This window comes from Pristiophorus japonicus, chromosome 8, assembly GCF_044704955.1.
Source record: "Pristiophorus japonicus isolate sPriJap1 chromosome 8, sPriJap1.hap1, whole genome shotgun sequence".
In the NCBI taxonomy this organism is placed as follows: Eukaryota; Metazoa; Chordata; class Chondrichthyes; family Pristiophoridae; genus Pristiophorus; species Pristiophorus japonicus.
The window spans coordinates 74710426-74736669 of record NC_091984.1 but is presented as its reverse complement, the minus strand read 5'-3'; the positions used below and the strand labels follow the sequence as shown (position 1 = coordinate 74736669).

Genomic DNA, 26244 nt, shown 5'->3' with positions numbered 1-26244 from the left:
TTGTAAATAACACTGATGTTCTTTCAGGCAAAGCGATCATTGATGAGCTCCTGACGTAAGGCTCTTGCAGCTATCATGCCACCCCGGGGCCCTTTCATGCAGTCTACAGGGGAGGCGGGGGCATGGATTCCGCATCAGCCTGATTGTCTGGGCCGATGTCAGCGTCCGTCTCCTCATCCTCCTCTTCCTCTATCTGGGAAGGTGGAATGTCAGACTCATCAGGCAATTGTTGTCCCCTCCTGATAGCCAAGTTGTGCAGCCTGGAGCACACCACCATGAATTGAACTACCTGCTCAGAATGGTATTGGAGCTCGCCTCCTGAGTGGTCCAGGCATCTAAAGCACTGCTTCAACACTCCAATGGTTTTATCCACGATATTGCGAGTTGCTCTGTAGCTCTCATTGTATCGCCTCTCGGCTTCAGTGTGGGTGTCATGCAGGGCGGTCATCAGCCAGGTGGTGAGGCCATATCCTTTGTCCCCAAGCATCCAGCATTGACCTTGTGGCTGATTGTTAAACAAGTGAGATACAGTGCTCTCATGCAGGATGTGAGCATCATGGATGCTGCCCGGAAATTTAGCATTCACTGCCATTAGAATTTGCTAGTGGTTGACAACCAGTTGGACATTCAGGGAGTGGAATCCCTTGTGGTTCCTGAAAACCTCTGCATCTTGAAAAGATGCCCGCATCACAATGTGCGTACAGTCTATTGCTCCCTGCACCTTGGGGAAGTTTGCAATTCTAGAGAAACCTAGAGCCCTCTCACTCTGTGCCTCCCTGGTCATAGGGAAGCTGATCAAGTCCCTCCTGCGTGCGTACAGGGCTTCAGTGACCTGTCTAATGCAACGGTGTGTGGCATGCTGAGAAATTCCACAAATGTCTCCAGCTGTGGCCTGAAAAGAACCCGGGGCGTAGAACGACAGTGCCGCGGTGACTTTGACCTCGACAGAGAGTGCAGTACTGATGGTGCTGGCAGGCTGCAAATCTGCCCTTATCAGCTGGCATACCTCAGTGATAACCTCTTTGTAGAAGCGCAGTCTCCGAAGGCAGGTGGTGTCGGGCATGTCGAGGTAAGAATGCTTTCTCCTTGTACTTGCTGGGGGGTGTAATGTCTGGTCCTCCTCATCAGTCTGTCACTTCTTACATTGGGCACATAATGCAGTGGAGCGTACTTTCGGCGATCTCGAATCTGCTGCATGTAATTGGTCACCAAGAGAGGGTGAGAAAGGACAGGCCCCATTGCAGTAGCTCTCTGTTTTCCACCGATTGGTCACAAACAAGGAATGTCCTGACGAACACACCTCTTCAATTCCAATCGGTCACAGTATGGTCAAGATGTTTGTAGAGATGTTCACATCAACTCCAACGACCTGCAGAGTACATCTGAACTCCGCCGAGGTTGAAGCACAGCAGCCTTTTGAATGAAGCGATCTGCGATTTTAAAAATGGCAGCCGCTGGCTTTAGTTCAGAACAGTTCCACTTTTTTTGGGCGAGCGATATGTGTGCGAGGTGATGAAAGTGACGGTGGGCGATCTCCTGGGCGCTAGTTTTTCCAAATGTGCTTTTTACGACCAAAAAAAATGGGCGGGCAGTATTATTGAATCTCAGCATTAATTCCGTGGGGAAAGTAACGCTGGGCGATATTATGGGCGTTGATTTCGCCCATTCTGATTATTCCGCCCCAAAAAATTGGGCAAGCGGTAATATTTTTTTCCCGCCGTTAAGCACATGGGGAAAGTAACGCTCGGCAATAAGTTTCCTAAAAATGCCAGTCAGTTTCCATTTTGTGCCAAAATGGGTGATATATTGGCGTTATGTCATTTCAGCGGTAAAATGGGCGTTAAGCATGCAAAAAAAGTGGAGGTTCTAGCCCATTGTACCCACCAGATTGGTTTACAGTCAATCCTGATTTTTAAAGTGACCAGAGATAGCCTTAAACCTGGCTATTTCTAACTTGGCAGCAGTCTGATCTTGTAATTCAGCTATCTAAGCTTCCACTGCAGCACTCAGACTTTTGATGGAAGCTGTTTGCACCACAATGGAAGCTGTTTGTGCTATGATGCAAGCTGTGACATTGGCCATCAGACGTTACATCATGGTGGGTTCCACAGGTATGCTAATGGAGGTGACCACCCATTCCATGTTGGAAAGGATGAGCTCCAAAATCTGCGCAAAGCCCTGTGCCAAGCTGATGCTCCATGAGGGCTTTCTGGCAGGCTTTCCATTGCACCAAGCATTTGGTTATGTACACCCATTAGCCTTCTTCTGTAGCCTGGCCCCGTCAAAGTCCTCATCTGATTCCGCAGCAGCAGAACTAGTGTGCTGGTGAGCTGGCACCTGCACTACCCTTTCCCCTTGCCCTGGCTCCTGTGCACTTGTGCCCAGTGTCTCACCACGTGCAGGTCCCTCCTCTATCCTCGTCACTAAAATACATGCAGCGTCAATCTCTGAGCTGGTGGCTGTGAGTGTAAGATTGAGTGATGGTGTCTCTTCATCTTCACTGTCTTCTTCCTCTTCCTCCTCTGACTGGGAAGATTCCAGTTATATTGAAATGACATAGGAACAAGGGTTGGGTTATGGTGATGGGAGAGGATAAAGCAAGAAGTGCACCTCTGTAGTTGTGAGTCAGAAAAGATTGTGGGATGAGGGAGAAGTGGGAAGAGGGAAGGAGGATTAGGTAGGCTGATACCCTCACCATCAATCCTTTCAGCCCCGCCAGTGACCACAGCCTCAGCGAAAACCCTTCCCTTGCCACCACTGTCTCCTCCATGGGTGTTAAAACATGCAGGTCTACTTGTCCTCCGCCAGTTCTTTGCTGCTGCCTGCTGTTATGCTAACCTTCTCCAAAAAAGATGGAAGTGTGACAATTGGTGTCCTGCATTCTGTTTAGGTGATGTGGCTCTCATAATTAAATTGTTGCCAGAGTGTGCGAGCTGTGAGTTCGAGGCTTGCAACAGTGCTAAGTGTGTGAGGGCGAGGTAAAGCATACGAAGGGTTGAGTACTGATTGATAGAAATTGATGGTAGGTGGGTGAACGGGGTGTAGTGAATTGAGCAGTGGATCTGGCTAGTGGTGTAGTTGGTAGGATATGTCGTTTGAAGATTGAACTCACTCACATTGACAACTCGTGTCAGATCGTTAAACTTCTTCCTGCACTGCATCCATGTTCTTGGAGCTATATTCCTGGCATTGATCTCCACTGCTACTTGTTCTCACTGCCTCCTGAGCATATGTCTGGAGGGACTCCTTATCCCCTGTGGAAACAGGATGTCCCACCTTCTCTCCATGTCGTGCACCAAGACATCCAGTGCATTGTCAGAAAACCTTGGTTCTCACTCTCTTGCACATTCAGCCATTCCTCAAAGTATCACAGCACAGATTCACTTAAAAAAAAAACTCCCACGACATCTTGCAGCTACAATGCACCTCCCCTTTAAGAGGTGCAGGCTGCTTTTAAGTTGCACTAGCTATTCATGATATTGGACCCATTGATGATCCGTGCAACCAATGAACAGTGCAGGTAGCGCTGGCTGCACGCAGAAATCATTTCAAACATCAGGCAGCCTGCGTTAATGTGCTGCCTGCAATGCAATGAACAAGCGCAGGTTAATTGTGTATTGCGATTCCCCACGTCTGTTTTCCCTGCAATTCCCATCTTCCCCTTACTGCACTGAGTTCCTAACCTCAGCCATGGGGATGGGGTAGAACAAGAACCGACCCTGGCCACTGCAATGCACCCTGCAGCTGTTGGCTCCTGATAAAGGCCTAAAAAGTTACATTCCAGGGACACCAAGGCGGATTCGGGAAAAAAGAGAGGGAGTTCAAAGGCTCAAAATGAATAGAGATCATCCAAACTAATTTTGAAAAATTGTTAATAACATGCCCTGTCCAAGGGTATGCTAAATATTATATGAGATAAAGATCAATATGGCACAGTTTTCACACATTTCAATTTCTGTCTGTCAAAACTACAGTCATTTTGAAACAATGGATCACATTTTGTTTAAAATTCACAAGTGGCCATACAGAGAAGAAAACTATGCCATTCTATTCTATAAAATGTCTTGCCTAGTTTGCTACAAAAATAGAAAATTCTAGAAATATACAGGTCAATCAGCATTTGCAAGAGGTTAAAATTTTAGGGATGATCTTAGTAGTTGACATTTGTATTGAGAAAGTAGCAGCTAAATTCATGCTATATATGCACATTATAGTAACAAAATGCAGCTGTTCTTTAATGAGCTGTATAAACAGCCTTTGAGGTTCTGGGATTAAAATTTAATGCGATTCTAAGTGCCTTTGCTTTTGCTCCAAAGTCCTAGTCGCCATGCTGCAAGCTTTTTATGTTGAACAATACTCCCTGGTAGCTGGTTGACAATTCCAATGTTCACTATCTCCAGCAAAACCAGCACAGCATTCTAAATAAAGTATTTTTGACTATAATGTATCGTGGTATTGGCTTCTTTCTTTCCATCAGATTAAAAACAAGTTTCAGTCACAGAAAATGGTCTAACTGGTTTTAATGCATTAGCTGCAGAATCCAACCAGGTATACAAGGGAGGGTAATATTTCAATTTACATTTTTAAGAAAGTAGTTCTCAGCTTGTTTTGTTGAAATCTAAAGCCATTGGAGAGATATAAATAGACCAGAAAAAGAGTGCCGTGACAGTCAACAGCAGTTAACATTCAGAATCTTGAAGGTAATTTTCAGCTTTGCTGCCTGGGTGTTCGCCTGATGGAGCAGATTGCTCGCCCATTGTAGACCCACTAGATTTCTATTGAAATCAATGGAACGACAATCAGATGTGTTCTACAATGGGCAGGTGATCCGGTCAACCAGATTACTGCCCAGGTGGCAAAGTTGAAAATTCCTCCCTTGTCTCTAGTCCAGTTTACACTGCAGGGTAGCAATGCCAACAATGCCATCTTAAAAGGGATAGTTAAGACTGTATCTACTGTAATCTACCAGTATGCCATTGCTTCTGTTCACTGTTTAGTAAATCCGTTTTGTAATTTAAGCCTAAGCTGCAGTCTAGTGAAGCCTTTATTCAAGTGCCTTCCGAAATCAAAGAAGATCAAGTGAAGGCAAATGATGTAACTGGCCGGTTGAATCGGATTTTCTGTTTGACCCTTGGGCACACAACAAATGACCTAAACACTGGGTAGGTAAAAGCACACTCTGATTCATAGGGAGCAAGGGCTATAAAAAAAACAACAAGTATGTTTATAATTTCTTTGGAAATAGTAAACTGAGGGGGTACCTAAAGTACCCCTTCCCTTAAGGACTGTTACCGCCGGAAATCGGCGGCCAGGCTGCGGAATGGAATGGCCCCTGATTTTTTTGTGCAATGGCTGCTATTTGAAAATACCCTCCTGCGGTATCCTGGTGGTGACCCACTCCCCCCACTACCGCTCCGCTGTTGCCGATCCGTCCTAAGTGCGTCATCAGAGCGCACACCGCCAATGTTTCTCCCCCCACCCCCGCCCCGATGGCAAAATTCCACTGAAAAAAATCTTGCTCCCATCACGCGGTGCCAAGGGCAGCGTTTTCTGCCGGTGTAGTGAAGCTGTAGTCCTTGCAATATGACGGTGTGGCTCCCATTAAAGGGGAGAACCTACTACTGCTGCCGCCATGGGTTTTTTTTGTCAGCCGACTGCCACGTCGGGCCAACAATTATGCCCCCGGGTTTGGCCGGGCCGCCAACAGGCAGCCTGGCACCCCCTCTTGGGTGCCAAGCCGCTAGCCCGGCCAAAACCCTCCCTGGTGGCCCAGTGGACCGAACTTAAAGAATCGCGCAGGCTCTCCCTGTTAAGTGAAGGGGGGGGGAGGAGGGGGCGCCATGATAACGCAGCACCTTGATGCCATCATCAGCGCTATGCTGATGAGTGACAGCAGCAGACTCTCCACCCACCCCCAACTGCCGCCCCTCTGGACTGCGAACTTCCGCTCTCTGCCGCATATCTGCCCCCGTTATGACCAACTTCCAGTCCGCTAAAAAAACAAAGCCAAAGAGCGGAATTCTGCTCAAGAGGCCACCGCATCCACCGCGCTGGTAAAAAAGAACATAAACTGGGTAGGTGCGCCCCATTCCCAGCGATGGACAATTTCAGCCCCAGGAGGTCTTCCCATGATGTCACCGACTCATAAAAGCCAATCCTATGACACCCCACTCCAAGTGCAGAGCCTTGCTCAATGGGAACACAAGCCACAGAACCAGTCCTATGATGTTAACTCCTATTGTCCACTCCTGTGGGACAAGAGCATTGCAGAATTGGTCATCTATTGATGAGAGAAAATCTTCTCTTGTGACTCTGCTGTCCTAATGAATTGTATAATATCCTGTAACTGCACACCATAACGCAACAAAGACCATCAATCCATGCCTCATGCTTGTTTTACTCTCACCGATCAATGGCTAACACAGACATTCCATCATTATATTTTCTGGAGCAGAAAACCTTGAACTGATCAATGCAGAGAGTGATGGTTTTAGTCCTCTGTACCAGTATAAAATAAAATACATTTATTCTAAACATAATATCCAGAAATTAAAGGTTGATGCATAGTACAATATTTACTGTAAATAATCCTAATGTTTTAGTTTAAAATCATATTTTTGAGGGGTTACCTAATTATTCGCTGAAATATAATTTGGCACCAACAACTGCTGCTACAATATTATCTGTTATTGGTGCTTTTTTAAACCTATATACCTAGAATATGGAACAGGAATATCAATATTCCCTAATCTTCTGACCTTCTAGGCCATAAAATATCCTACAGCTTGAAGCCTTTTGAAAAATAAGGTCTAGTAAATGAGGAACAGCTTGCCTGGGGGTCAGAAAGGTTGGGAGGATCATGGCTATCAGATAGAATGAACTCGAATGAATCCTCAAAGATCTCTGCTCCAAAATGCTGATAATAAATCAGACCATGGAATAGGTCACGTTGCAGAAAGCTGGTGACAGGATGACCTGTGGAGATTTAAAAAAAAAATGAAATGGTAAGACTTGTTTCCTGCATAAAAAGAACAGATACAAAAATGTTATATGGAGAAGCACACATGAATGTATTCAGCATGTAAATTCTTATTGTTTGATATTACTTTAGGCATTTCTGGCCAGACGTGTTAGCCAGATGGAGATAGTTACTAGAACTATTTGCCAGTGAGAATAAACCTCCTTTGACTCAAATGAACTGCAGAGAATGAAAATTAAAAAATGGCAGTCTGGCTTGTTCCTTTCCAGTAATTCATGCATTTAGACTGAGGAGTTGTGGAATAATTCTGAAATGACATCTGTTGGATCTAATCTCTCACTGATTCTAGTGGTATAGGAGCACCTATTCCAAAAATGAGCAGGTTCATGCGCTGGGAACACATATGAAAAATTTGGACAGAGAGGTGGATCGAACATCCGGCAGATCCTATTGATCTCCTTTGTTAACCTTTTGATATGCACCATGGAAACATGGGTTCAGAAAATCTAACGTCGATAATAAGTCAAATTGATTTTTAAAAGCAAGTGTATCAGACATCTGCAGTATAAGGAATTTATTCCATCCAAGGTGAAGAATGTCTGTTCTGTGGAATGAAAATCATGGTTAATTTTATTAAACTTCTCTCTTTACTATTGGCAGGGAAGTGTTAAATATATTCTTTTTAAATACATTTACAATTTTGCTACATGTAGTGCATATAAGAAATCCTCCCCTCCTGCCCCGGCATAAAATTACCCCTTTGTGACCCGGAAACGAGGCGGAGCGCTGTCTCGGGCTCTCCGACCTGTTTTGGGGGTGCTCCCGGGGTGGGAGCGCGGCGCTGAGGTCAACAAGTCAGCTCTACGCAGCTGCCCCACATAGCGCTGACGCGCCACAACGCCCCTCCCTTTCATTTAAAGGGGAGGGCTGCTGCGGACTCTGCAGTACCTTTGATGGGCACCACTGGGACACCAGGGGCATTTTCAACTGGGCGACTGGCCCAGCACACAAAATGTAGTGCCGGGCTGCATGATGGTGGACCGGTCGAAACAAAGGCTGCCATTGTCGGGCCGACGAGAACCTCGGCCAACAATAAAACATGGCGGCCCAGAACACACACGCCGTACCCTTTAAGGGGTGCACCGGTTGGATGTCAGTGGCCTGTGAGGGAAATATTCCCCACAGGGCGCAAAGGGCTCAGCGCGGGGCAGTGAGGGGTCAGCACGGGGCGGTGAGGGGTCGGCGCAGGGCGGTGAGGGGTCGGTGGGTTGGTGAGGGGCCAGTGTGGGCAGTGAGGGGTGGTGAGGGGCCGGTGAGAGGCGGTGAGGGGCTGGCACGGGGCAGTGAGAGGCCGGCGCGGTGAGGGGTCGGTGAGGGATGGTGAGGGGCCAGCGTGAGGCGGTAAGGAGTCGGCACGGGGGGGTGGGGGGCCGGCACGGGGCAGTGAGGGGTCAGCGTGGGGCCGGCGGGGGACGGTGAGGGGTCGGCATGGGGCAGTGAGGGGTCGGCGTGGGGCCGGCGCATGGCGGTGAGGGGCCGGCACGGGGCGGTGGGGGGCGCAAAATGCAGGCATGGCGCTAACTGCCAAGTGCCCCATAACTCTCGGGGGCAATTTCTGTCGAGGCACCACTTCCTCCCTTCCCCGGGATAAAGGGGTTTACGTCCCATGAGAACCTATTGTCGGTGCTAATGGCGAAGAAAAGGGACAATTTCTGCCCCTTAGTATTTTGATCTTCTTCCCAACAGAATATTCGTGTTTTCTGAGCTGGAAGATGATTTGACAAAGAGTAAAGATATACATAGATAAGTGCTGTTTATATGCTTAACTGCATAACAATGCTGTTGCAATGAAAACAATCAGCTGGTGTGGCACAGAATGTGACAATCTACCCCAATTTCGCTGATCCACACTATCAACTTTACTGATTTCAATAGGTTGAGCATTCATATTTTAAGTAATAGAAACCCCAGATGTCTGAATTCAAAAATTTAATTTAGACCTGAACCGCAAGCTTTAAATGTTCTTTTCCATACAATGCTGACTTCTATAGCTACAATTCAGGCACATATCTTCAGTTAGTAGCAGTTAAGGGCGAATGTGGGCATTTTGCATAGGTGTAAATAACATGCCAATGGCATCTATGTAGCTGTGACATATCAACTTAACATACTGTATGGTAGCCTAGTGGTTATGTTACTGAACTAGAAGCCTGGACTAATGAACTGGAGACATGAATTCAAATCCCACCATGGCAGTTGGGGAATTTAAATTCAGTTAATTAAATAAATCTGGAATTGAAAACAAGCTAATATCAGTGATGGATTGTTGTGAAAAACCCATCTGGTTCACTAATGTACTTTAGGAAATCTGCTGGTCTGGCCTATATGTGACTCTAGACCTATAGCAATGTGGTTGACTCTTAACTGCCCTCTGAAATGGCTTACCAAGCCATTCAGCTGTACCAAACCGCTACAAAGGAGTACCTTCACCACACGGACTGCAGCAGTTGAAGAAGGTGGCTCACCACCACCTTCTCAAGGGCAATAAATGCTAGCCATGCCAGCCCACATCCGTGAGTGAATAAAAAAATAAACATATCGACAACATAACAATTCCATTACATTTAGAATGGTTTACAATTAGTTTTTCTGCGTTTTGAGCATTAACTTTTTAAATATTAAAAATTTAGCACCAGGGGCAAAAGATTCTGAAGTTCTTCTAAATTGGGCTTTAGCGCCCCAGGAAGGAAGGGGGCGGTAAATCAAGCGCAAATGATCTCCATGGGGCGCTACAGGACTGCTACCACCATAGCGCTACTGAATTTCGGATGACTTGCATTCAGTAATCATTTTTCAATGCGTCACACTGGCTCTTTCCCACTCTTAAAGGGGAGGTTCTATCAATCTGCAGCTGCTCATTTTCAGAAGTCCTGCAACTGAAGTCGACCTGAGACCAAGTGAAAGACCTCATGCCTATGGCTGCTCCCAATCCAAATCCAAGGAAGAGAGCTTGTCAGTTCAATGACGCCGCATTGGAGGCATTGGTGGGGGCAGTGGAACTTAGGAGGGAAGCACTGCTCTCAGAAAGTGGAAGGTGGCCATTGCCCCAGGTCTTCAGGGCAATGTGGAGGCAAGTGGCACAGAAGTCTCGGCCAGTAGTGTCGTGGAACGCAGCCTGACACAGTGCCGTAAACAATTCAATGACCTCAGTCGGGTGGTGAAGGTGAGTACATGCTTCAGCAAGTCCTACATACCAGCTTCTGAACCTCTGTCTGTGCACATTGATCAAAGCACCACTCACCCACCAAACATCTGCAACTACTCAAACTCACGCCTTGCCTACATTCACAGCTATTCAATGATGGCAGGCATATCTCCCAGACACATAGCTGGACTCTGACTCACACACATTCATTTCTTTTGCAGGCCAAGATGGCCCACAATAGGAGGGAGCAGCAGAGGACAGGTGGGAGTGACTCATTGAGCAGGAGGTGGTAGGCGCCATGGCCATCAGCGACGTTGGCCCGGTTGGGGGCAACAACGGTATCTTTATCCCCTTTCCTTTTCTCATCCCACTTCCCTGTCACACCAGAGGCCTTTCTCACTTTCCAGCTCCTGATACTGTCTACATTCATTGCTCCATTCCTGCCCCCCTGCCCTCATCTTAATGCGAGTCTTGTGCCTTTATGCTTTCAGATGATCAGCCAGCAGCTAACCAGCCTGTCCCTAAGCCCCCCCAATGATAGTGATAAAGGAGAAGAGGAGGAGGACCCAAGCACTGTGTCACTTCGTCTCTCACCCGCAGGCACCACCTCAGAGACTGGCACTATGCGTCCGTTAGAGGCAAGTTTAGTAGAGGGGTCTGCATTGGGTGATGCACCGGGCACAAGCGGACAGCCACAAGGCCAGAGGAAAGGGCTCCTAGAGGGAGAAATCGCGTATGAGTTCTGCTGCACCGGGTTCAGATGGGGACCTCAATGGGTAGGCGTTCACAACAAGGGTGATGGCCATGCACTCAGAGATAATAGGTGCAATGGCAAGGCTGCCCGAGAACCTCTTGATAATGATAAGGAGTGTGGAGGAGTCCACCTCCGACATTGTACAGAGCTCTGCGCACACCATGGAGCCCATCATTTCCAGTCTGAAGATGATAGTGGACTCCCAGAGAGACTGTGAGCATCCAGACTCATGATGCGTGTCATGGGCGATGTGGCAGCTTCCACTGCAGCACAGGCGGAAACAACGCAACGTATTCGTGCAGTAATGCAGACAATGGTTGGTGGCATCCAAGTTCAGATTGCTCTCATGCAGTCTCAGCTGGATGCCACGCAAGCTCTGACTGCTACCATCATCACTGGGTCACCACAGTCCACTGGGGATCTCATGGTGTCGCAGCAGCCCCTCAATCTGTGAGGGGCTGCCCCGGTCCCCGCCACAAACTCCGTTCCCTAGCCATTAGTTCCATCCCTCTCCCCAACATCTGTCTGAGGCTGAACCACACTGCTCGCAACCTTGGTGTCATATTTGATCCTGAAATGAGATTTCGACCACATATCTACAGCACAACTAAAACCACCTAGTTTCACCTCCTTAACATCGCCAGTCTCTGCCCTTGCCTCAGTTCATCTGCTTCTGAAACCCTCATCCATGCCTTTGTTATCTCCAGACCTGACTATTCCAATGCAGTTCTGGCTGGCCTCCCACATTCTACCCTATGTAAACTTGAGGTGATTCAAACCTCGGCCCGTGCCCTAATTTTCACCAAGTCCCGCATACCCATCACCCCTGTGCTCGCTGACCTACGTTGACTCCCTGTTAAACAACGCCTCGATTTCAAAATTCTCATCTTTGTTTTCAAATCCCTCCATGGACTCACCCCTCCATATCTCTGTAATCTCCTTCAGCCCCACAATCCCAGAGCTATCTGTGCTCCTCTAATTCTGCCCTCTTGAGCATCCCAGATTATAATCGCTCAACCATTGGTGGACATGCCTTCTGTTGCCTAGGCCCTAAGCGCTGGAATTCCCTGCCGAAACATCTCTGCCTCTCTTTCCTCCTTTAAGATGGTCCTTAAAACTTACTTCTTTGACCAAGCTTTTGTTCACCTGCGCTAATTTCTCCTTATGTGGCTCGGTGTCAAATTTTTAATTTTGTCTCATAATACTTCTGTGAAGTGCCATGGGACGTTTGACTACATTGAAGGCTCGATATAAATACAAGTCCTTGTTGAATGTAAAGGCCTTTTGAAGCAATAAAGTGTCAGAATCCTGACTGCTACAAACAGAGTAAATGATAGACTATGCCAGGGTATTGCATATCAAAGATAAATCCACAAAATGATCAAATTATAATTAATTTGTGACAGGTATTGTTATATATGTGGACTTGTATTTACTCTGTACAGTCACCAGAGGGCTCATTCCCCGGAGTCCCAAGGAATCCCATAATCCCTTGGGAGCACAGGTATTTAAGGAGGCTTCACAGGTTGGAGAGGCACTCTGGAGACCTGCGATAAAAGACTACGGTCACACTTTACTTTGAGCTCACAGTGTTCAGTCTGACTCTTTCTCCATACGCAACAACTGGCGACGAGATACAGATAGCGAACCCAAAGATGCAGAGAACAGTGGGCATCCTGGTGAAATTTTTGGAGGCAGATGATTGGGAAACTTTTGTGGAGTGACTCGACCAATACTTCGTGGCCAACGAGCTAGATGGGGAAGAGAGCGCTGCCAAATGTAGAGCGATCCTCCTCACCGTCTGTGGGGCACCAACGTATGGCCTCATGAAGAATCTGCTCACTCCAGCGAAACCACGGAGAAATCCTAAGACGATTTGTGCACACTGGTCCGAGAACATTTGAACCCGAAGAAAAGCGTTCTGATGGCGAGGTCACGGTTCTACACGTACAAAAGGTCTGAAGGCCAGGAAGTGGCGAGTTATGTCGCCGAGCTGAGACGCCTTGCAGGACATTGTGAATTTGAGGGACATTTGGAGCACATGCTCAGAGACTTTTTCGTACTTGGCATTGGCCACGAAACCATACTTCGCAAACTTTTGATTGTAGAGACCCCAACATTGAGTAAGGCCATAGTGATAGCCCGGGCATTCATTGCCACCAGTGACAATACTAAGCAAATCTCTCAGCACACAAGTGCTGCTACAAGTATTGTGAACAAAGTGATGTTGTTTTTGAATCGTAACGTACAAGGCATGTCACACATGCCTGCAGCTACATGTCCGCAGATGTCTCAGAGTCCACCATCAAGGGTGATGAATGCAAGGCCATTAACACCTTGTTGGCGCTGCGGGGGTGATCATCGGTTCCATGCATGCCGATTCAAAGGATACGTTTGCAAGGGCTGTGGAACAATGGGACACCTCCAACGAGTGTGCAGGTGAGCTGCTAAGCCTGTTAAACCTGCAAACCACCATGTTGCAGAGGAGGACAGATCCACCGAGGATCACGATGAACCAGAGCCTCAGATAGAGGAGGCAGAGGTACATGTGGTGCACACATTCACCACGAATTGTCCCCCGACAATGCTGAATGTTGAACTAAATGGACTCCCGGTGTCAATGGAGCTGAACACGGATACGAGCCAGTCCATCATGGGCAAAAAGACTTTCGAAAGGTTGTGGTGCAACAAGGTCTCAAGGCCAATCTTAACTCCAGTTCGCATGTGACTAAGAACTTACACTAAAGAACTGATTCCTGTAATCGGCAGTGCTACCATAAAGGTCTCCTACGATGGAGCGGTGCACATGTTACCCCTCTGGATGGTACCGGGCGATGGTCCCACGCTGCTCGGCAGGAGTTGGCTGGGAAAGATACGCTGGAACTGGGTCGACGTCCGAGCGTTATCGCCTGCTGTCGAAACTTCACGTGCCCAGGTCTTAAACAAATTTCCTTCGCTGTTCGAACCAGGCATCGGGAAATTCCAAGGAGCAAAAGTGCAGATCCACCTAATTCCGGGGGCGAGACCCATCCATCACAAGGCGAGAGCAGTACCATACATGATGAGAGAAAGGATAGAGATCGAGCTAGACCAGCTGCAACGAGAGGGCATCATTTCACCAATTGAGTTCAGCGAGTGGGCCAGTCCTATTGTCCCAGTCTTCAAGGGAGACGGCACCGTCAGAATCTGTGGCAATTACAAAGTAACTATCAATCGTTTTCCCCTGTAGGACCAATACCCACTACCAAAGGCCAACGACCTCTTTGCAATGCTGGTGGGAGGAAAGACATTCACGAAGCTGGATCTGACTTTAGCCTATATGACACAGGAACTGGAGGAATCAACAAAGGCCCTCGCCTGCATCAACATGCACAAAGGTCTTTTGTTTACAACAGATGCCCATTTGGAATCTGATCAGTGGCGGCGATATTCCAGAGAAACATGGGATGGTTGGACTGACATATGAGGAGAGACTGGATCAACTGGGCCTTTATACACTGGAGTTTAGAAGGATGAGAGGGGATCTCATAGAAACGTATAAGATTCTGACGGGACGGGACAGGTTAGATGCGGGAAGAATGTTCCCAATGTTGGGGAAGCCCAGAACCAGGGGACACAGTCTTAGGATAAGGGGTAGGCAATTTAGGACTGAGATGAGGAGAAACTTCTTCACTCAGAGAGTTGTTAACCTGTGGAATTCCCTGCCGCAGAAAGTCGTTGATGCCAGTTCAATGGATATATTCAAGAGGGAGTTAGATATGGCCCTTACGGCTAAAGGGATCAAGAGGTATGGAGAGAAAGCGGGAAAGGGGTACTGAGGTGAATGATCAGCCATGATCAAATTGAATGGTGGTGCAGGCTCAAAGGACCAAATGGCCTATTCCTGCACCTATTTTCTATGTTTTTATGTTTCTATGTTTACTGAAGTCGGTCCTGCACACCGTGGTCTTCCAGGATGACATCTTGGTCACAGGTCTGAACACAGTCGAGCACCTGCAGAACCTGGAGGAGGTTCTTAGTCATACTCAACTGCGTGGGGCTCAGGTTAAAATGCTCGAAGTGCGTTTTCCTAGTGCCTGAAGTAGAGTTCCTCGGAAGAAGGATTGCGGCGGACGGCATCAGGCCCACCAACGTGAAGATGGAGGCAGTCGAGAACGCACCGAGACCACAGAACGTGATGGAGCTGCGGTCGTTTCTGGGACTCTTGAACTACTTTGGTAATTTCTTAACAGGTCTCAGCACCCTGCTAGAACCACTACATGTCTTACTACGAAAAGGGGGTGAATGGGTTTGGGGCAAAAGCCAAGAAAATGCCTTTGTAAAAGCGAGAAAATTGTTATGCTCAAATAAATTGCTTGTGTTGTATGATCCATGTAAGCATTTCGTACTAGCATGTGATGTGTCGTCATATGGCGTCGGGTGTGTATTGCAACCAGCTAATGATTTCAGGAAACAGCAACCAGTTGCTTATGCATCCAGAAGTCTGTCTAAGGCTGAGAAAGCCTACAGCATGATAGAAAAAGAAGCCTTAGCGTGTGTCTATGGGGTAAAGAAAATGCATCAATACCTGTTTGGGCTAAAATTCGAATTGGAAACTGACCATAAGCCACTTATATCCCTGTTTTCCGAGAGTAAAGGGATAAATACCAATGCAATGGCCCGCATCCAGAGATGGGCGCTCACGTTGTCCGCATACAACTACGCCATCCGCCACAGGCCAGGCACAGAAAACTGTGCCGATGCTCTCAGTTGGCTGTCATTGCCCACCACGGGGGTGGAAATGGCTCAACCCACAGATCATGGTTATGGAAGCATTTGGGAGTGAGCAATCACCAGTCGCTGCCCTGCAGATCAAAACCTGGACAAGCCAGGACCCCTTATTATCTCTAGTCAAAAGCTGTGTGCTTCACGGGAGCTGGTCCAGTGTCCCAGTGGAAATGCAGGAAGAGATAAAGCCGTTCCAGCGACGCAAAGATGAAATGTCTATACAGGCAGACTGCCTTTTGTGGGGCAATCAAGTAGTGGTCCCCAAGAAGGACAGAGACACCTTCATCAATGACCTCCACAGTACACATCCAGGCATCGTAATGAGGAAAACGATAGCCAGATCCACGTGTGGTAACCCGGTATCGATCGGTCCTGCGTTCACAGATGTAACACATGCTCGCAGTTAAGCAATGCACCCAGGGAGGCGCCACTAAGTTTATGGTCTTGGCCCTCCAATCCGTGGTCTAGGGTACACGTCGACAATGCAGGCCCGTTCTTGGGTAAAATATTCCTTGTGGTTGTAGATGCGTACTCCAAGTGGATTGAGTGTGAGATAATGTCAGTTAGCACGTCCGCTGCCACTACTGAAAGCCTGCGGGCCATGTTTGCCACACACGGCTTACCCGATGTCCTGGTGAGCGACAATGGGCCATGTTTTACCAGTGCTGATTTAAAAGAATTCATGACCCGTAACGGGATCAAACATGTCACATCTGCCCCGTTTAAACCAGCTTCCAATGGTCAGGCAGAGAAAGCAGTGCAAACCATCAAGCAAGGCTTGAAGAGGGTAACTGAAGGCTCACTGCAGACTCGCCTATCCCAAGTCCTGCTTAGCTACCGCACGAGACCACACTCACTCACTGGGATCCCACCTGCTGAACTGTTCATGAAAAGAGCACTTAAGACAAGGTTCTCGTTAGTTCACCCTGATCTACATGAACAGGTAGAGAGCAGGCAACTGCAACAAAGTGCTTACCATGATAGCGCAAATGTGTCATGCGAGATTGAAGTCAATGATCCTGTATTTGTATTAAATTATGGACAAGGTCCCAAGTGGCTTCCCGGCACTGTCGTAGCCAAAGAGGGGAGCAGGGTGTTTCGGGTCAAACTTTCAAATGGACTCATTCACCGGAAACACTTGGACCAAATCAAACTCAGATTCGCGGACTACCCTGACCAACCCCCTTGGACCCTACCTTTTTTGATCCCCCAACACACACACCAGTGGCAACCGACACCACGGTTGACCACAAAGCAGAGCCCATCATCCATAGCAGCCCTGCAGGGCACAACACACCAGGCAGCCCAGCAAGGCCAGCTTCACAGCAGCCCAGCGAAGGTCCAACAAATGATTCAACAACACCAGCTTTCACACCGAGTCGATCAACCAGGGCAAGAAGGGCCCCAGATTGACTCACATTGTAAATAGTTACACTGTTGACTTTGGCAGGGAATGTTGTTCTATATGTGGACTTGTATTTACTCTGTACAGCCACCAGAGGGCTCATTCCCCGGAGTCCCAAGGGATCCCATAATCCCTTGGGAGCACAGGTATTTAAGAGTGCTTCACAGGTTGGAGAGGCACTCTGGAGACCTGCAGTAAAAGACTATGGTCACACTTTACTTTGAGCTCACTGTGTTCAGTCCGACTCTTTCTCGAGGTATTAGCTACAATACTTGGTTATATGTCAAATGACTAGTACATATTTATATATACAATGAAAAGCCACCAAATCTTTGCACTTTAAATAATATTTGGACTTGCTGACTACATCTTGCAATGTTTTGATCAGACCTTTGCTATTGAACTTTGCTGAACTTCAAGTAGCCAAGTTATTTCTGTAATCAACAGTTGGCTGTCAGTGGCCATTGGGGACATATTTTTTTAAAATGCTGGCCAGAAACACTACTATTCCAGTGATATTGGATGCTGACAAAGGCCTAGCTCTGTCAAGCCCGTGTGGTAGATGATGTGCAACGGTCACCACACGTTAAAAAAAAATCCACGCACAGGCATCTTCCACCCCCTCAACTGGAGTTCAGGACTGGAATATCGGGTCCTTCATTGAAACATCTGTGAACTCTCATGGAAGCAAGTCATCCTCATTCGAGGGACCGCCTATGATGATGATGGATGCTGAAAAGTCAGTCGATCCTGAAACAATGTGTGAATATCTTAAACATAAACCAAAAATGTCACAATAAAGGTACAGTAATAAATGAGCCTGATCAATATTTCCACATTTATGCCATAGAAATTTATAGAATCATAGAAATTTACAGCATGAAAGGAGACCATTTGGCCCATCATGTCTGTGCCGGCTGAAAAAGAGCTATCCAGCCTAATCCCACTTTCCAGCTCTTGGTCCGTAGCCTTGTAAGTTACAGCACTTCAAGTGCATATCCAGGTACTTTTTAAATGTGATGAGGGTTTCTGCATCTACCACTCTTTCAGCCAATGAGTTCCAGACCCCCACCACCCTCTAGGTGAAAAAAGGTTTTCCTCAACTCCCTTCAATCCTTCTACCAATTGCTTTAAATCTATGCCCCCTGGTCATTGACCTCTCTGCTAAGGGAAATAGGTCCTTCCTATTCACTCTATCTATGCCCTTCATAATGTTATACACCTCAATCAAGTCTCCCTCAGCCTCCTACATTCCAAAGAAAACAACCCCAGCATAGCCAATCTTTCCTCATAGTTTAAATTCTCCAGTCCTGGCAACATCCTCATAAATGGTAGCATCGTGGTTTTGTTACTGGTCTAGTAAAACAGAGGCCTGCACTAATGATCTGGAGACATGAGTTCAAATCCCACCACAGCAGCTGGGGAATTTAAATTCAATTAATTAAATAAATCTGGAATAAAAATCTCCTATCATTAATGGTGACCATGAAACTATTGGATTGTGGTAAAAACCCATCTGGTTCACTAATTTCTTCAGGGAAGGAAATTTGGCCTATATGTGACTGCAGACCCACAGCAATGTGGTTGACTCTTAAATGGCCTAACAAGCCATTCAGTCGTAACAAACTGCTACGAGAAACAATAGTAAGAATAAAACCAGATGGATCACCCAGTATCGACCTAGGCAGTGGCTTCGTACTCAACAACAGCACACCCAGCCCAGTCGACCCTGCAAAGTCCTCCTCACTAACATCTGAGGACTTGTGCCAAAACTGGGAGATCTGTCCCACAGACTAGTCAAAAAACAGCCTGACATAGTCATACTCACAGAATCATACCTTTCAGCCAATGCCCCAGACTCCTCCACCAACGTCCCTGGATATGTCCTATCCCACTGGCAGGACAGAGCCACCAGAGGTGGCGGCACAGTGGTACACAGTTAAGAGGGAATGGTCCTGGGAGTCCTCAACATTGACTCTGGAACCCATGACGTCTCACGGCTTCAGGTCAAGCAGTGGCAAGGAAACCTCCTGCTAATACCAACCCTCAGCTAATGATTCAGTACTCCTCCATTTTGAACACCACTTGGAAGAAGCACTGAGGATAGCAAGGCACAGAATGTCCTCTGGGTGGGGGAGTTCAATGTCCATCACCAAGTGTGTCTCACCTCCTGACTGCCCAAAGCCTTTCCACCATTTACAAGTCACAAGTTAGGAATGTGATGGAATACTCTCCACTTGTCTGGATGTGTGCAGCACCAACAACACACAAGAAGCTTGATACCAATTAGGACAAAGCAGCCCACGTGATTGGCACCCACCCACCACCTTAAACATTCACTCCCTCCACCACTGTCAAACCATGGCTGCAGTGTGTACCATCTACAAGATGCACTGCAGCAACAAGGAAAGCTCAGAACAGTAATGACAGTAGTAGAATCTACAAAATAGACACAAGAATGGTTGTAATGAAGGACACGAGTTTGGCAGAAAGTAGTAAGGAAAGGATTGCTCATCAGATGACAAGCTTTTTTTTTAATATTTTTCCTCGGAGTTTGAGAGAGGTGCTGGAAGATCATTCTGAGATAATGTTGCTCAAAAAATGAGTGTGTACTTCACTCTAATAGGGACAATAAATACAAACTGTTCATTGCAATTCTCAGAATGATGTTTCTGATTTATATTAAATTTTCATTAAGAATGCCTTTTTGTTCCATCAGCACTTACCCAGTAGATCCGATACAGTTTTTTTCACAATCTCTCCAGCTCTTGGTGGAATTATAATCTTGTACAAAATGTAATCATCACTAGAATCCAAATCGGAAGACAGTAGCATATGTTCCTCTATTAATATAGCCTCTCCTTCTGCTAGTTCGTAAGCAAGGTTGTTAATTAAGAAGGGAGGGCTGTCATCTTTGGGCAAGATATTAATTGGAAACTTGTGTCTAGTAGCATGTTTGCCATCGAAGATTCGGAATACAATATAATCCTTGGTTGTATCACTATCGTCATGGTGATAGCGCACAACTCCATCCTTAATGTCTTTTATGGTGCACATGAATCCTTTGCCACCTGATGATTGTACAAGTCAGAAACAGAGAATTGTTATGAAACATGAACTTAGCAGAGACAATTCTTATGAATATTGGTTTGAAATTTCATCGTACAGGTAGTACATTAGTACTTTTGCAATCCATTTTATGTCACTTCAGTATTTTTGACAATTTATTACTTGCCTCTACAATGTGACTTATTCTGAAAATGTTAACGATGATCAATTTTGTAGTTTGTAATCAATCCAAAAAGTACCCTTTAATTCAAGAGCATCCCCCTCCCCCCATCATGTGGGTAAATTCGTATTTTTGGTCCATGTTACCCTCAATTGGAAAAATTCACATTGGCGCAAATACCTCCCAAATGTATTTTTATGCTAATAATTCTCTACATGGCGACAGATCATTGTTAAAATTATTTGAAGTTTTTACCTCTAACTGTGAGCCATCCATGCTGCAAACCTTCCAATGCTATTAAACGTACTGCATTCATATTATCATTGTCCACTATCTGGAAATTTTCCCAAGTAATTGGTTGAGACTGTCCTTCCAACAAGTCCAGACCTGCACAGATTAGAAATATCTGAATGAAAACACCATTAAACAGGAGAAGGCCTTTCAAGCCATCAGACTGTTATTAGTTATGGGTACGGTAATGCGGTTATGTTACTGGACTAGTAATCCAGGGGCTGGAATAAAAATTCAGACAACGTAAGTTTAAATCCCTCAGTTTACAAGCTTTAATTCAATTTTAAAAATCTGGAACTGTAGAGTGCTTGCATATACTACAACTGGCGACGAGGTTACAAATTTCCACGCACAATATGTCTAACCTAAGCAACTTCCAACAATTTGCTGATGGGGAATATTGGGATGCCTTTGTGGAAAGGCTAGAACACTTTTTCATCGCGAATGACCCGGGTAGGGACTCACCGTCCTCGCTGGCGGACAAGCGCAGAGCCATCCTGCTCAGCAGTTGTGGGCCCAACGTCCACGGCCTCGTCAGGGACCTGCTAGTCCCAGCAAAGATGACAACCAAGACGTATGCAGAACTCGTAACTATAATACAAGAACAACTGAAACCTAAAGAGAGCATCCTCACAGCCAGATACCGGTTCTACACCCACCGGCGTCCCAAAGGCTAAGAAATTGCTAAATATGCTGCAGATCTGAGAAGATTGGCTACACCACGTAATTTTGGTGACCACCTCACCGAAGCACAAAGGGACATTTTCGTTATTGGAATCGGCCACGAGGGCCTCCTCCATAAACTGCTCTCTGCGGACACTACGGTCACCCTGCAGAAGGCAATCAAAGTGAGCCAGGCCTTCATGGTTTCGGTCTGCGACTCCAAATGGATGATGACTCACACCCAGGACTCTAAGCCGATGAATACAGTGAACCGAATGGCGCCTTTCAGAGGCAAGACTGCTGCCCCGAGTCCCGCAACTCTGAGTCCGCCACATGGGGCCAACCGGCTAGCCATGCTGGTGCTGTGGAGGAAACCACAGGGCCCACCAGTGCTGATACAAAGACTATAACCTGCAAAGGCTGCAACACTAAAGGTCACTTTCAGCAAATGAGTAGAAGTAGTTTTACTCACCAAGTCGCTAAAGAGTTGACCGATCACCCGGGCTCCAGCACTGATGAAGACGAAGCGGCTCAGCCCCTGGAAGATGTGTACGAAGTGTATACCCGCTCCACCAAGAGTTCCCCGTGGAAAATGGAAGTAGAAATCAACGGTGTTCTAGTTTCGAAGGAGATCGACACAGGGGCGAGCCAGTCAGTGATGAATCAGACGGCCTTTGAGAAACTCTGGGACAACCCTGCCAAACAACCCAAAATGTCCCCAATCCAGGCAAAGCTGCTCACCTACACAAAAGGCACCATCCCAGTCGTTGGCAGCCTGGAGGACCAGGTGTCCCATGGCGGCACGATACACAAGCTTCCTTTGTGGATCATTGCCGGTGATGGTCAAACGTTGCTGGGGAGAAGATGAATGAAGCAGATCCACATCTGTTGGAGCGACAAAGGCCTCCAGGCCTCGGCGATCGACATCCTACGTGGCCCCAAACTTGGATCCATCGCAGCACCTGAAAATCCTACCGTCCGGCTCGACTGCACGACAACGACACACACTGCACAACTCAACGGTGAGATGATCCAACCTGAATGACCAGCCCTCACCTTCCGGGCTCCAGTGGCAGGACTCCGATGGAAGAAGATTGGTGCAGAAGGTAGATTCCTGGCGTCCGTGGCAGAACCTGGGGAGGAAAGGATCACTGCAGCCTACCTCGTGGAGAGAAAGAAGATGGCGCCCACACCACGAGGCGAAGCATCCGAAATCAAGATGGCCGCGTCCAGATCACGAGTGGCAGCGTTGAGGGAGCAACACGTGTTACCGAGCGGCGAACCGGATTGGGGTAAAGATTGCAAGGCCCTCTGAAAGGAGACCGGCAACCCAAAACAATTAAAGGTTCAGTCTCACTCTTGGCACATCGATGCCGGTGACACTAATGATAAAAGTGTACTTAATTTATGCAGGTATATAAATGTACTGTTGAATGGTGATACCGGTAATGCTAATGAGAAAAATGTAACTAATACTCCAAAAAGTGATGTAAGTGACAAAATTTCACTGTTGAACAGTGATGTTAATAATGCTAATGAGACAAATGTAACTAACAAAGGCAGGTATCCAAATGTAACCATGCACAGAGTTACTGATAATACACAAGAAAGCGTTGTAACTGACAAATGTGAAAGTGCAAAGAGAAATAACAATGTCGAGTCGGCTCGTTGCGGTTGGAGTCAATGTATCATGTGTGCTAATGATAGAATGAGAAATGATACGGGGTTCTACATGTATACTGACAATGCCAAAAGAAACCCCCCCCATGGAAAACACCCAGGTCGAGCTGGCTACCTGATCATGTAGACTGCGCTTCCGGGACCAATGTGATGCCCCAGGGAGGGCTCACACACACCCAGTGGGAGCATGCCCACTGCAGGGACAGCGCTCAATGGACAGCACAGCCGCCACCACTGGCAACCTGCCCTAGATCGGCCCGAACCCCCCTGGCCACCAGGGCCAGCACCGGGAGCAAGAGGCCAGTACCCTCCAGCTTTCTCGGCGGGACCTGGGGTGACCAGAATTCCACCACCATGAAGGTCAGCAGGGTGACCCTGCAGCCCCCAATGGAGGACAAGGAGGTCACACCACCCTGTGGCTCTGCCCACCACTAAACGGCCTCACCCACCCAATCAACAATGTATGTACCTTACCCATAACAGCATGTACTTGCTCCACCACTGCGGAATCCTCCAACAGTAACATATCCATTTCCCCGCCCCCCCCCACATGTATGGGGGGGGGGGGGGCAGAGAAATGGATGTCTGCAGCCATGAACACAAGATCACACCCGGCACCCACACAACCCTCACCACAACCTCCCACCATCCACCACTGATCACCTCCCCATGTGATGGTAATAAGGACTTGGGAAAGATTTAGGGAGGAGTGTTGTTATGTATGTATGTTAATGTATGTACTGTAACACTAGACCACTGAATGTACCTTCACCCTGTATACACCATACCTGTACCACCAGAGGGTGCTATTGCTGGAGATCTGTGGGTCACCTGTACTCTGTAGGTAACCAAGTATAAAAGGGAGCTCACCTCTTGGTGTCCTTGGTGTGTATCTGTAAAGCATGCACTCCCATGTTTCGCCACCAGGGAGCGCATCCCCTGAAGTCCCAAGGGATCCCAGCATCCCTTGGGAGCACTGCATATAAGCCGGCCCCTAAGGCCTGTTCCTCACTCTGGAGTGTCTTAATAAAGACTGAGGTCACTGTTACTTTAACCTCCCTGTGTGCAGTCTCATCTGTGTTAGGAACACAATAACTGGCGACAAGTATACAAATCCAACGCAAAGATGCAGCAAACTGTGGGCATCCTGGAGAAATTCTTGGAGGGTGAGGACTGGGAAGCCTATGTTGAAGGCTAGACCAGTACTTTGTAGCCAATGAGCTGGACGGAGAAGGAAGCGCTGCAAAAAGGAGAGCGGCCCTACTCACCTCTGCAGGGCACCGACCGACAGCCTCATGAAGAATCTTCTGGCTCTGGTGAAACCCACAGATAAGTCGTATGAGGAGCTGTGTACACTGGTTCGGGAGCATCTTAACCCAAGGGAGAGCGTGCTGATGGCGAGGTATCGGTTCTATATGTACCAGCAATCTGAAGGTCAGGAAGTGGCGAGCTACATCGCTGAGCTAAGGTGACTTGCAGGACAATGTGAGTTTGATGGCTACCTGGAGCAAATGCTCAGAGACTTTTTTGTACTGGGCATTGGCCACGAGACCATCTTACGAAAACTTTTGACTGTAGAGACACCGACCCTCAGTAAGGCCATTGCGATAGCACAGGCGTTTATGTTGACCAGTGATAACACCAAATAAATCTCTCAGCATACAAGTGCTAGCAATGTTCATAAATTAACTGGAACTGTGTTTGTGAGCAGAAATGTACAGGGCAGAAACCACGAGTCTGCAACTGCAGCAGGCCTCAGGTGACCCAGATGACTCAGAGTCCGCAACAAAGGATGAATGCAAGGCATTTCACACCTTGTTGGTGTTGTGGAGGCTTCCATTCAGCATATTCATGCCGCTTCAAAGGGTATGCTTGCAAGAGCTGTGGAACAATGGGGCACCTCCAACGAGCTTGCAAGCTCTGCAAAACCTGCTAACCACTGCATAGCAGAGGAAGATCGGTCCATGGTGGATCAAAGCAATTTAGAGCCTCAGAGAGAGGAGGCAGATGCTGAAGTATACGGGGTGCACACATTTTCGATGAAATGTCCACCTATAATGCTAAATGTAAAATTGAATGGCTTACCCGTAGCAATGGAACTGGACACTGACGCTAGCCAATCCATCATGAGTAAAAAGATGTTTGAGAAACTGTGGTGCAACAAGGCACTCAGACCAGCCCTGAGCCCCATCCACACGAAACTGAGAACGTACACCAAAGAGCTTATCACTGTCCTGGGCAGCGCCATGGTCAAGGTCACCTACGAGGGTATGGTTCATGAACTGCCACTCTGGATTGTCCCGGGCAATGGCCCCACACTGCTTGGAAGGAGCTGGCTGGGCAAAATCCGCTGGAACTGGGATGACATCCGAATATTATCACATGTTGATGAGGCCTCATGTACCCAGGTTCTTAACAAATTCCCTTCCCTTTTTGCGCCAGGCATTGGAAACTTTTCCGGGGAGAAGGTGCGGATCCACTTGGTCCCAGAGGCACGACCCATTCACCACAGGGCACGAGCAGTACCTCACATGATGAGGGAGAGAGTGGAAATCGAGCTGGACAGGCTGCAAAGCGAGGGCATCATCTCCCCAGTGGAATTTAGTGAGTGGGCCAGCCCGATTGTTCCAGTACTCAAAAGTGATGGCACGGTCAGGATTTGCGGCGATTATAAAGTAACTATTAATCGTTTCTCGCTACAGGACCAATACCCGCTACCTAAGGCAGACAACCTATTTATGACGCTGGCAGGAGGCAAGACGTTCACCAAGCTCGACCTGACTTCGGCCGACATGACGCAGGAGTCTTTGAAGGGCCTCACCTGCATCAACACGCACAAGGGACTGTACATCTACAACAGATGCCCGTTTGGAATTGAGTCGGCTGCAGCGATCTTCCAGAGAAACATAGAGAGCCTATTCAAGTCGGTACCACGCACGGTGGTTTTTCAGGATGACATATTGGACACTGTCGATCACCTACAAAACCTGGAGAAGGTCCTCCAGCGACTGGATCGCGTAGGGCTGCGGCTGAGGAGTGGAGTTTTTGGGGAGAAAGATCGCGGCGGATGGCATTCGGCCCACAGACACCAAAACAGAGGCTATCAGGAACGCGCCCAGGCCACAGAACGTCAGGGAGCTGCGGTCGTTCCTGGGACTCCTCAACTATTTTGGTAACTTCCAACCGGGGTTAAGCACCCTCTTAGAGGCCTACATGTGTTATTGCGTAAAAGGCGAGAACTGGGTATGGGGAAAAAAACCAAGTAATTGCT

The 26244-nt window shown here is 47.5% G+C and overlaps 1 protein-coding gene across 7 annotated transcripts in view; it reads right to left on the bottom strand.

Moving 5' to 3' along the window:
* frem1b (Fras1 related extracellular matrix 1b) overlaps positions 1 to 26244 on the bottom strand; it is a 304502-nt gene that overhangs the window by 212722 nt on the left and 65536 nt on the right. For all 7 annotated transcript variants that reach the window (XM_070886932.1, XM_070886934.1, XM_070886935.1 and 4 more), the window contains exons 8-10: positions 20595 to 20726; positions 19837 to 20181; positions 6833 to 6975 (exon numbers count right to left, since the gene is read on the bottom strand). In XM_070886932.1, coding sequence (XP_070743033.1) covers positions 6833 to 6975; positions 19837 to 20181; positions 20595 to 20726 — 620 coding nt within the window. The remainder of the gene's footprint in view (positions 1 to 6832; positions 6976 to 19836; positions 20182 to 20594; positions 20727 to 26244) is intronic.